This window comes from Zingiber officinale, chromosome 7B (assembly GCF_018446385.1).
Source record: "Zingiber officinale cultivar Zhangliang chromosome 7B, Zo_v1.1, whole genome shotgun sequence".
Taxonomy (NCBI): Eukaryota; Viridiplantae; Streptophyta; class Magnoliopsida; order Zingiberales; family Zingiberaceae; genus Zingiber; species Zingiber officinale.
Window position 1 is genome coordinate 23,869,210 of NC_055999.1, and position 12,247 is coordinate 23,881,456.

General features: G+C 37.1%; 1 protein-coding gene across 1 annotated transcript; it reads right to left on the reverse strand.

Annotated features, from left to right (window-relative positions):
* Positions 1-4,549: 4,549 nt before the first annotated feature.
* On the reverse strand, positions 4,550-6,255 carry LOC122005558 (probable isoaspartyl peptidase/L-asparaginase 2). The gene is made up of 3 exons (XM_042560635.1): positions 5,801-6,255; positions 5,263-5,349; positions 4,550-5,167 (listed from the first exon to the last, which is right to left on the reverse strand). Exons 1-3 carry the CDS (start codon positions 6,197-6,199, stop codon positions 4,652-4,654), a joined length of 1,002 nt encoding a protein of 333 aa, XP_042416569.1. The 5' UTR covers positions 6,200-6,255; the 3' UTR covers positions 4,550-4,651.
* Positions 6,256-12,247: the final 5,992 nt, after the last annotated feature.

Consider the following 12,247-nt stretch of genomic DNA (forward strand, 5'->3'; position numbering starts at 1 on the left):
ATCCTGGGGGTTGCGAACACCAAGTGAAAGATTAGACGGCTCGTGGAGCGGACGCCCAGCATGAAGTGTTGAAGTCTCAGACGCTGAGCAAAAGTCCAGATGGTCTGAAGGACCGGTCTAGCAAAAGTTAAACTCTTCTAAGAGGAGTAGGTGAGGACGCGTTCCCCGAAGAGGGAACAATAGGCGTTGGTCCGACCTAGAGTTTCAGCAAAACTTAAAGTTAAGACCGGACAGTCTAGAGACTATCAAAATATCTTAACTGTCTATTATTCTAACTCTATTTTACAAGAAACTAACATTTTACATGTTAAGGTTTTTATCTCGTTCAGTCGACCGAACGTCCAGATCGGCCGACCGAACCCTAGAGATCAGATCAGTTCACGACCAAGCTTCAACTAAGGGACCGGTCGATCGAACGTCGGGTTCAGTCGACCGAATAGTAGATAAGCAGCGGGCTGATCGGACATGGTCAATCGGATCAGATAAGGCGAGGATCATCTACTAATCGATCAATCGAATGGTGGGATCAGTTGACCAAACAAATACTCTTATCCAAGCAACAACATCTACACAAAAGTTGGGCGGATTCAAGCAGGATCAATCGACCGATCAACGTCGAGTCAAACAGTGATTCCAAGATGAGTGGATCTAGATCAGCTTCAACTCGGCTATAAGAAAGGGTTCGACCAACAATTTCAAGATCAATCATTTAGACAACTTCAGCTCCTGCGTGCTCTCCGAAAATAATTCAACAACGCCCAAACGTTGTTTTGACGATGATCACGCCAGAAGATCAATTTCTTTAAGTCTTCGGTAACAAGTTTATTTTTATGCAATACTTGTACGCTTCAAATTTGTAATCTAAACTTGTAAGATTTTCTGATACTATAGTAGTTTCCCAACGAAAGTAATCAACGATCACGGATCTTAAAGTAGGAGTCGTCATAGGCTCTGAACCAAATAAATCCTTGGTGCCTTGTTCTTTGTTTCATACTATTCTGCTGTGTTTACTTTGTTTTTCAAAAAATGAATGTAAAAGTCATGAGTATTATTCACTCCCCTCTAGCATGTCTCGATCCTACAATTGGTATTAAAGTGGGGTCGCTTTGAATCAGTGCAACTACCGTTCAAACATTCTTTTTCATTGCTTTTTCGTCCATTTTTTGTAAAAATAAATTCTTATGTATTTTTTTCATTTTCAAAATTTTGCCATAAGTTAGGGTTGGTTTAATAATCTCTCTTGACAAATTTATCTATTTGTCAATTTTTTTCTCAAAATTGGTGCAACACCACTCGAGTCGATTTTTCACCTTATTCTCCTACCGCACTACTAATCCATACTAAGTCTTGGAACAAGTTTCATTATTGTTGTCTATGTGAGATTCTCTATCAATGGCCTACCAAGAAGGTTACAGCACCACACGTCCACCACTATTTTCTAGCGAAGATTTCGTCTATTGGAAGAGTGTTATGGTCGATTGGGTTTATTTTGTATATCTGGACACTAAAGAGTGGAGCGATGAGTCCCCTAAGTCCAACTGGCCCCGGGGCCAACCAACCCTAAGCTGAGAGACTTGTGCTCAAAGAATAGGAAGTTGGGTCCCATAAATCTGACCGGCTCTAGGGTCATCCAACTATATGCTAGGTGCCTTGATATTGAGAAGTGGAGCAGTAAGCCCCTTAAGCCCGACCAGCTCCTGGGCCGACTAGCTTTATGCTGAGGGTCATAGTGTTGAGGAGTGAGGAGCTGAACCCTGGTGAGAATAATCCGTTCAGCTACATATAATCTGACTCTAACTATCACCTCACCCTGATTTTGACCACCACCTCACTTTAACTTTGACTGCCACATCACTTGCCACATCACCTCTGGGTCCGCTTGCAATATACCATATTAGTGATATTTAGAGCAAAGGAGAAACTTAAATAGTTATTGAGGTAGGAATTTTAGGACCAAGCAAACTAATTGAGTAAGTTACATCATTTTTCATTTAATCATGCACGAAGGTAAATCAATAGGGATCAAGAAAAAAAATCCACCTAAATCGAAGGGTTGAAGTGCATGCACTATTGTATAGCATCGATGGGCGACAGCGCGACAGTGGCGATGCGATGATGTGATGACGACGACACTGGAAATCACAATGTGAGAACAGAAAAGGTGGTGGCGATGGCTGTCGGCATGGGTGAATAGTTGAAGGGTGATCAAAAGTGGGTTATGGAAAATTTGGAGTTAGGAAGATAGAAGTAGGAAAAGCTCGGTGAAAGAGGAAGAAAAGTTTTAATCCATGCTTCGGTGCGTGCTTTTTTGGTACTTTTCCAAAAAAAAAAAATATTTTAGAATTTACAATTAGGATTTGTTAGATTTATTTTTTTTCAAAGAACAAAAAAAAAATATTAAAAAATTACTAAAATATGGGGCACCACCTGAGGTGGGGCTCTATGCACTGACCCCACCTTGACCACTCTAGGGCCAACTCTGATTGCATTCCTATGAACGTATAACTATACTCTAAGAAATAGATTCTATATCCTTAATTGAGAGCTATGATTTTTTTTAAAATTTTACCACCTTAAAATAATTTGGCACAAACTTATTAAAAAATCTAAGTCTGTCATATTTATTCACCAACACCACTAAAGGATTCTTAGGACTCCCCTAGTTAGATTTTAAAATTTTAGATAATGTATGGTCAAAATGTGTTGATAATCTTAGAAACCTCAAAATCACTTCATACCAAGACTATTATACTCTTAGGATATTTTAAAATACATTGATAACCTAGTTAGTTTTTAAAATTTTAGATATTGTACGGTCAAAGTGGGTTGATAAACTTAAGAACTTCATAATCACTTAATATCAAGACCATTACACTCTTGAGAGTGTTTTGAGTAAACTTTACTTTAGACAAGGATTTTACAACCTAAATTTAGAGTTATGGATTTTTAAAATCTTCGTAACTTTAAAATAATTTGACACGAGCTCATTAAAAGAGCTGGTTATATTTACTTACTAACACCACCAAAGATTCCTACGATTTTCCTAGCTGAGATCACATTAAGATTTTAAAATTCTAGGCATTGTTGAGCCACTAGTGAATTTGGAATAAAAACTCACTTAAGACCTTAAGAATCTTAGAATTATTTTCAAACTAGGATCATTACACTCTTAGGAGTCTTTTAAGTGCAATCATACCCTCAGACCTAGATTTCACAATCTAAATTGAGAGATATAAAATTTAAAAATGCTCATAACCTTGAGACAATTTGATAAAAATTCATTAAAGAGTCTAACCCTATTATATTTATTGACTAATACCACCAAAGGGTTTCTAGGACACCCTTCGTTCAGACCATGTTAAGATTTTAAAATTCTAAATGTTATAGGGGCATCAACGAATTTTGATCAAAATCTATTGATAGTCATAGACATATCATAAACAATTTAAACTAAGTTCATTACATTTTTACATCATCCTGAGTGTAACCATATTCTTTTTTGGATGAACAAGCGTAACCATGTTCATAAATATCAATTTCACAATCCTGAGTGTAGCATGTTAACCATGTTCATAAATATTAATTTCACCGTCTAGATAGAGAGTTGTTGGCAAAAAAATTTGAGATATTTTGTCATGAATTCATTATAAAATTGAGCACATAATGAGTAGAAAGTTTAACATTAGTGATTATGCATATAATGAGTAGAAAGTTTAATAGTCTGATGGAGCTATTAATAGAGAAGGAGTATCATCAAAAATAACTATGTATTTTGAAAAACATAAAAGTTGAATATGTATTTTGAGTTTTTCGAAAATATAACTACACTTCGGTAAATTACCGTTAACCCTATAATAAAATGAGGCATTTTATTGAATTGATGGATGAACAGGGAGGCTATCCATTTTCAAACATATATAGTCATCTCACATGCAAAGTAGCTAGAGTTTTATATAACCCTTTACTAAACTCAGCTGTCTAGCTCCTTAATCCAATTTGATTTCGTAGGTTTCAGTCACCCAAGTTCTTCGTGTAACTCGGTCTGTCAATTTATTAGCTTGGACTTAACAACCCTACAGATCTTCTAGGTGGAATGGCTATGATTTAGATGGTAGTCCCCTATATTTTGGTCCAAAATGGCCGCGCCATAATTAAATAATAATTATGTCGAAATTAGCAATTGCAACAAGTAACTCATTGAGATATTTTATGGACACGATTTTGTTTTTTTATTGGTTGGTGACAATCTTTCAGTACAGTAAAATTATTTAATCCAATTTGATACGATCTTTCAGAACACAGCTGGCAAGAGCAGAGTTTGTTGTGCCTAAAAACTCTGATGGAATCAATGGACGAACTCGACTTGAACTTCCCTTTTGCAAGGAAACTTTAGCGGAAAACATCTCAACAAAAACAAGAGGAATCTGGTAGATAAATTAAATAACCCTTATTTTGTTGAAAACAAAACAAAAGATTCCAGTAAAGTGGAAGAATACCATGAATCAGTTCCCGACAAACAGTTGAAGGAAGAACTTTAGCGTGAGTAGTCTTTTGTTTTGTTTTTTATTTTAAAAAAGTTTTTCTTTTATTATTAATTCCCATTGTTTTCCACGGTGATGGAAACGGAGGATTCATAGTGACTGAAAATGAACTACCAAATGGCGACCTCCATTAACCCTTCCTCCGTCGCACATCCCCTGAACATCCCCACCGTGTTGAATCCCATCGCCACCTCTCCGTTCCTGCCGACGGCGATGAGGCCGGCCTTGCCCTCGTCTAGCCTCTCCTTCACCGCGTAGTCCACCGCCTCCTGCAGGCCCAGCCCCTTGTACTCCATCAGCGCGGCCACGTCCCTCGCCAGCGTGCTGCGGATGATCGCCTCCCCCTCGCCGGTGCACGACACGGCGCACGCGTCGCACGCGTACGTCCCCGACCCGATCAGCGGCGAGTCCCCGATGCGGCCGTTCATCTTGTTCATCAGCCCCCCGGTGGACGTCGCGGCGGCGCACCGCCCCGCCCTGTCCACCACCACGCACCCCACCGTCTCCGGCGCGTAGATGCTGATCGGGAGGCCGTTCATCATCTGCAGTTCGCCGCCGACGTCGGCCACTAGTCCGGCGCTTGCCCTGCAGGAGTCCGCGCCGGTGAGAGGGACCCTGTAATCAAACTGCATGTTCGAGCATATCATCAAACATGTCATCAGCTTGTGCTCTTGGAATTAATTTTAGAACAAAAAGAAATAAAAAAAAATTAACCAGAGACCATGATGCTGTTGGCCGCCTTGGCCAGCTTCAGCATGCCCAAATTCTCTTCGGTGATGAAATAGCTATTATCCACCATTTCAACTCCCTGCACTTGCAGTACAACAACAAGAACAACTCTGAATCAGAAAGCACAGGAACAAAATTAAAAGTGAAGAATAATTTGACATGAATTTTGTTCAGAAAACAGAGTCCCAGACTGGCTGTTCTGTCTCTTCTCAGTCATCATTTGCAGCACGAAAACAGAGTGTATACTCACAAGTAGCAGTTTTGTGCAACTTCAATTTAGGGTCTCATTTAGTGGATAGATTCTCGCGATATTTTTCAAATCAAATCCGATTTGTACACAGACAAGTTCCACTTTTACAGTCTGATTTCTTAATATATTTTTTGTTAATCTTTTGCATATTTGATTGAGCTGTGTAAACTGAATGGGTGGTTCTGGAAGGTAGATTCAGATTTCATTTTGACGACGAAAGTTTCGTCTTTTCGTGGCGTGTTTAGAAATCTAATGAAGGAGGGAGATGAAGGGGAAGGACCTGTTTGCGGGCGAAATCCTCGGCGCCGTCGAAGGCGAGGTAGGAGTGGGGGGAGCGCTCCATGACGAGGCGGGCGAGCGAGACGGGGTTCTTGACGGTGGAGATCCCGGAGACGGCACCGCAGCGGCGGCCCCGTCCGTCCATGATGCTGGCCTCCATCTCCACGGTGCCCTTCCTGGTGAGCGCCGACCCGCGGCCGGAGTTGAACACGGGGTCGGTCTCCAGCTCCCGGACCACCATCTCCACGACGTCCAGAGCCAAAGCACCTGCCCGGAGCGCCGCTGCTCCGGCAGTCAGGCAGCGTACCAACACCCGGCGCGCCTCCTCCTGGCGCTCCACCGGTAGGGCAGGGTCCACCCCCGCTCCCCCGTGCACCGCGATCGCCCAGCCCCCCACCATCTCCTCCCTCCCTTTCCTATCGCGTTGCTTCCTGGTTGAGGATGGAGGTGTGAGACGGGCTATTTATAGAAGGCAATGCGAAGGAGGAGGCCGATCTAGCAGACGAACAATTCGGTAACAAATTTCACTAGAGAAAAAAGATTATAAATTCGTATAAAAAAACGAGGAATAGTTGGAGAGATAATCACAGAGTATCTTCGAAAATATATATATAAAAAAAATGTAAAAATTATTGGTGAGAAATTACTATATGACGGTCGGAAATGGACCCGAAATTGTGGGGAAAGCTTCAGCGAAGTGGGTGGGGGAATCTGAGTCATTTCTCTTGTCGTTTTCGCTTTTTATTTATTGAATCGCCTTAAATCACGATCTTGTGACAGGATTCGTGGTGGGATTCTCCAGCAGACAGGGGTGCCAGATACTGAATCTACCAGCGCCCGCCACTACTTTATTCTGACTCTATCTCAGCCGTCCATCGTCCATCGTCCATCGTCCATCGTCCAAAGCCCATCGTACGATTCTCGAGCCTCGTTCACGTGCGCACTAATGTTCGGAGCCGCCAGGTGGGGAGGATGCTCAGCGCACGGTATAGAAATGCCAGAAACTTTTTATATTTATTTATCAGTAAAATAACATTTTATTCCGTTTCAATTCAATTTTATTTTTAAAACTATTCTTATTCAATATTATTTAATTATAATTTATAAATGTCATAATATAAATATTTTAATTATAATATAACAAATAAAATAGATTAAAATAGAATTAAATATTATTTTAATAATAAAAATGAATAAAGGTGTCTCCGAAAATGTAAACTTTAAAATATTTTTTTAAAATGATTCCCTTCGCCTTGGAAATCTGGTCTAGATTCTTGTTTGTTACCCGATTTGGATATTAGCTGTCAAGAGATTCTTCTTGCTGTAACAAAAGTAAAAAAATAAAATAGAATAAAATGTAGTGAAAAATATGTGCGATAGAAAACTTGGTAAGAATATTTTACAGCTGGCATTGTCGAAAGCACTGTCTAAACCTATTTGGGCGAAATAGCTTTCTCAAATAAATAAAAATTAATCTGAAACGGATATTAATTAATTTATCTTCTACTGAAAGATTCTCAAGTTTATAAGTTTATGTTGCAAATTAAAATGTTGTTATTGTTTTTTATGGTTTTATTTTGAGAAGAGGAAGCAAGCAAGAAATTAAGTTGGGTAAAAATTTTGTCATCTTTAAAAATAACATCTTATTATTATTATTTTTTTAAAAAGGATGTTTTTATCTTTTTATTATTTTAAAATATAATTATTTCAATATTATTGTAATAGATTTAGTCAAAACGACCTCAATTATAATATTTTTTATTAAAATTGTTCCACTTTATAATATTTTTACTAGAATTACTACGTGATCAATATTAAAAAAAGTTGTGATAAAACTTAAATAATAATTTTGAGCCTGTTATGATAATTTTATCTAAAATTCTTATTAATTTTTTTAATATGGAATATCCTTATCAAAATAACAAAATAAGGGCAGCTTTTTACTTAACTCCATAGCTAAGTTTTCAAAATTAAAAATTCACGTAGGCTAATTTAAAATTTATCAAATTATGTATTTATTTTTTATTTTATTCTTGATGATTCAAATCGATTTCTGTTTAAAAATCAATCGATTGATTTTTAACACCAGCTGAATCAATTTCTCTCTATGATGAAGTTTTGAGTAGTAAATCGATTGATTGATAATAAAAATCAGATAAATTAATTTACTTTTATATCAAAGTCAATTTTGAACAAAATCGATTAATAGACCAAACAGTTTCAGATTGACATGAAACTAGTTCATATACATTTGACTAATTGATGTAGGAGCATAGAGCACCATGATCAATTTATATTCTTCGATAAGGCTATGGTGTAGAGGGAATCCAAAATATTTAAATTTGCATCTTTTAGATTTTTTTAATTAGTTATCCATTAATTAAGTTTATATTTATTTTTTTCTTAATTATATTTAATTTTATCCTAAATCTTAGGAAACTAAGTCTTGTTAGTTAATTTATCCTAAATCTTAGGGATTAAGTCTATTTAGTTATTTTTTTCCATTTAGATTTTTTTTTATGTTTTGAGAGTTATATAAATCTATACTTAGATGATGTTTAGGATAAGTTATTTTAATATTAAATTAATTGATTTCCCTTAAGTCAATTTTAATATCAATTCATGACTGCATCTCTTTTTCTTTGAGCTCTTGATTTCATAATAGGTTTAAACCTAATTTAGGCTATTCATTTTTTTTTATGTTACTTCTCATTTGTTTTCTTGTTAATTCCTTTGTAACTTCATGCCTCAGAATAATATACATGCTTTGTTCGGCGTTAGTTGATATCAGAACTCATTAAGATATAATGGAGGGTCGTTGTGGATATGGTCATGGTTGTGAAAGGCAGGTTCAGGCTGAGGAAGCCTCACATCGTGGTTGTAGCACCCAACACGAGATTCAATATCTATAGACACAAGCCATAAAAAATGTAGATCCGCTACATTAACGACCCCCTAGTACCGGCCCCACGGATATGGAGGGAGGTACATGCAGGTACACAGGCGCCAAGCACATGATAGGGTAAACACCAGATCATCAGTTCCCGAGAATCGACCCCTGACCATTATGTCAGAGATGTCATGTGTCCATCGTCTGTGCTACGTCGTAAGGGCAGACACAAGCCATAAAGTTATCTCAGTGTCTAGCAGCACAAGATCGTCAGTTCCTTTATTCCCCTTTTGAAAAATTCCTAATTTTCAATCGAGAAAAGATGTCCAAGGGCAAGTTTGGTTTTGAGAAATACAGGATCAACTGCCCCACCACCTACAATTTCAATAGAATGTCGACTCTACAGCACCTCTACGTCCCCCCTTCTTTCCGCGGTGGTGGAAACAACCATGAGGATACGAACTTCAACAACGTCGAATACTATCAATTTTACTCTTCTGATCGTCCGATCATAGGAGCCACCAGAGACAACCAAAAGATCAAAATATTTGGTGATCCAATTTATGATGACGAAGAGGAGGAAGACCCTAATGAAGAGGATGAGAATGAAAGACACACTACTGCTATCTTGGAGGAAGAAGAAGAGTCTTCCCTTATCTCTAATGCTTTCCACTTGGTATGGAAAATGCATCCATTGAAGTCCCCATTTCCACTCCAAGTTACATATGGGAGGATCGATTGGTCCCAATTGAGCTTATTGACTCTACGATGAAGATCACGATTGTGTTAGTTTTTGAACTCAATGAAGTAAAGTAAATTGCAAGACCTAATGATGCTAAAAGAAATATTGAGAGAGAATTTAATTCTTCTAAGGTATAAAGAGCTCAATAATCTACTATGACCTTAGATATACAATTACAAAGCATTCCAGAGGAGAAGAAAACATTAATATCACAACTACAACAAAAATGTTAAACGACAACACCATAAAGACAACAATTTTAGATGAAACTGTTGTAAATTTGATAAAAGACAATAGTTTTAGATAAAATCGTTATCTTTGAGCTCCCATAAAATACAAAAGACAATAGTTTTGTGAAAACCATTGTTATTGAGCAACTTTTTTAAAAATTAACAAAGCATTTTACAATGGTTATATAAAATCGTTGTCTTTAAGCGCTTTTTTAGGGGCTACGATAATAGTTTTGATAAAATCGTTGTCTTTGACTTTATTCATTTTGTCATTTTCCCCCTCGCAGTTTTGCTTTCCCCTCTCTTCATAAATCTTTTCAACGCCTTGTTTTCCCCTTCGCAGTTTTGCTTTCCCCTCTCTCCGTAAATCTTTTCAGCGCCTTGTTTTCCCCTTCGCGTTCCTGAATCCTAAGCCATTTTTCTTTCCCTCTCCTCATACAATCTCTTCACACCATCCTGTCTACCGCACAACAGGAAAGGGTGCCGCCTCCGCTGGATCTTCCTCCACGACAGTGTGCTCTCCTCTCTTCCTAGTGAGCGGGTTTCTGAGCTCGATGAGGCCCTTTGACCTTCCACTGCTGCTTCTTTGGCTCACGGAACCTTTTGATCGGACAAGCTGTATTTCTTTGCCAAAGGTGGCACTCCTGCTCTGTCGATTCATAACCTATTTGTCTTGTGCTCTTTGGATTTGTGCTAGAGCCATAGCCAAGGTAGATTCAAATCTACGAACCCTATTTCGTTCATAAATTTTGTCTCAAAAAATGACACCTATTTTTGATTCCACTATCACAGTATTTACAAGTGCAACATTCTCTTTTCTTCTTCTTTTTAGCTTTTGATTTGTTTCATCATGCCCTTTGCCTGCTCTTTCTTCCTCAATGGTGGAAAAATCTAAATTTATATTTTGTATGTTTTCTTGAAGTGGCTACATGGTTTGGAAAGATTCAAATGAGCAGGGATTAGGACTAGTTTATGTGCATGTTCTGTTGCTGCCTCCTGATTGTAGAATCTATTTCGAAAAATAAGTTTCTTGAATTGTGTTTCAATATGTAAATTGCTGGAAAACATGCCTATTTTTTCTGCAAATCTAATCTATTTAATGCTTTCACCTTTTGTAATTGATGCATTTATGCATGCTTTATATTCAAGACACATGTATTTTTAACATAAATGCAAACATTAGATTAGATCAAGAGTTGAGATAATAACATGAGCAAATAAGTTGAGATCCATTGTAACAACTGGGGTGAGGATTTGTTAGCCGATAATCGTTCTAACTGATCCTCTTGTATATATGTACACTTAGGATTTGTTAATATCACCATTTATTTATTAATTAGTTCTCACAAAATCACACAACACATATATATTTAAAATAAGTTTGGTTTCGACATAAAAATATATAATAATTGTTCACTAATATTGTTTATATGTTGTGTATATAAAGAAGACGGGACACACTAATTAATGCTAAATGAACAAGCAAATACGTACATGCATGGTTGATTTTATAAATTTTATAACAACCAGTTTAAATATTCCTGATCGGTCCTAGTTTGCTAAACTTCATTGTATCCAAAAATCTGTCCCAAACTTGTTTTTCTATCCGGTTAGTTTATGTCAAGATTACCCTATTATCTTGAATATTTTATTATAGTATTTGGTACTTGAGATTGTGTTTTGAACTTATTGTATGATGTATAGTTTTTTGGAGGTAGGTTTTGACGTGTTTCGGGCTAATAGTTAAAAAAAAATGGACAAAGATTGGATGTCAAAGAATAGGTTATCACATGAATATGAGGTTGGGGTAGAATCTTTCTTGTAGTTTGCATTGCAAAACGCTATCGATCCGAATGAAATATCTTGCCCATGTTCAAGATGTGGTAATCTGCAAAAGAGAAATGTTGACATTATAAGGGCACATTTGTGTTGTAATGGTAAATATTTAACATACCATAAATGGATTTGGCATGGTGAAAGATCTACGATCAATAACTCAATGAAAGATGAACATAAATCTTTTGCCGAGGAACCTATTGATATGGTGTTGGTTGGTCCTAGGAAGATCGTATCGGTTCCACTGTACAAAAATTTTGTACAAGTATCGAACCTTTCCTAAACAACCCATTGTGTTCTTTAGAAATTAAATTATGAATCGCAAATGGAACTTAACATTATTGATTCCAAATTTAACTTATCTGTTCTTAATTATTTAGATTTGGATCGCAAACGATGCTTAACATTATTGATCCAAATCCACCTATATTATAAATTCAATTAAATATTAATTTCCAAAATTGGCTTCCAGGACTGCATGGCGAGACACTAGTCTTTCTTGGGTATGAGATCATCCACCATCGCCTAGACAAAGTCTTTTAAGGAAATATAATATTTAATTTCCTTATATAACTCTAGGTTTAACCAAAAAGTACAATCGAATCACAAATTCGAAAAACAAAAAAAACACAAACTCGAATCACAAATTCGAAACCCTAGAATTATATGTCTCTTGTGCTTGGAATTCATACAAAGAAAAACTAGCATGATGCAGAAAATAATTACTAGTTATACCTTTCTTTGTATACA

Bases quoted from the DNA above. Each gene is read 5' to 3' on its own strand.
- LOC122005558 (XM_042560635.1), bottom strand. From the start codon at position 6,199: ATGGTGGGGGGCTGGGCGATCGCGGTGCACGGGGGAGCGGGGGTGGAC. The intron at 5,350-5,800 runs GTCCTTCCCCTT...CTGCAAGTGCAG, and splicing joins AGGATTTCGCCCGCAAACAG to GGAGTTGAAATGGTGGATAA. The intron at 5,168-5,262 runs GTCTCTGGTTAA...TCGAACATGCAG, and splicing joins AGGCGGCCAACAGCATCATG to TTTGATTACAGGGTCCCTCT.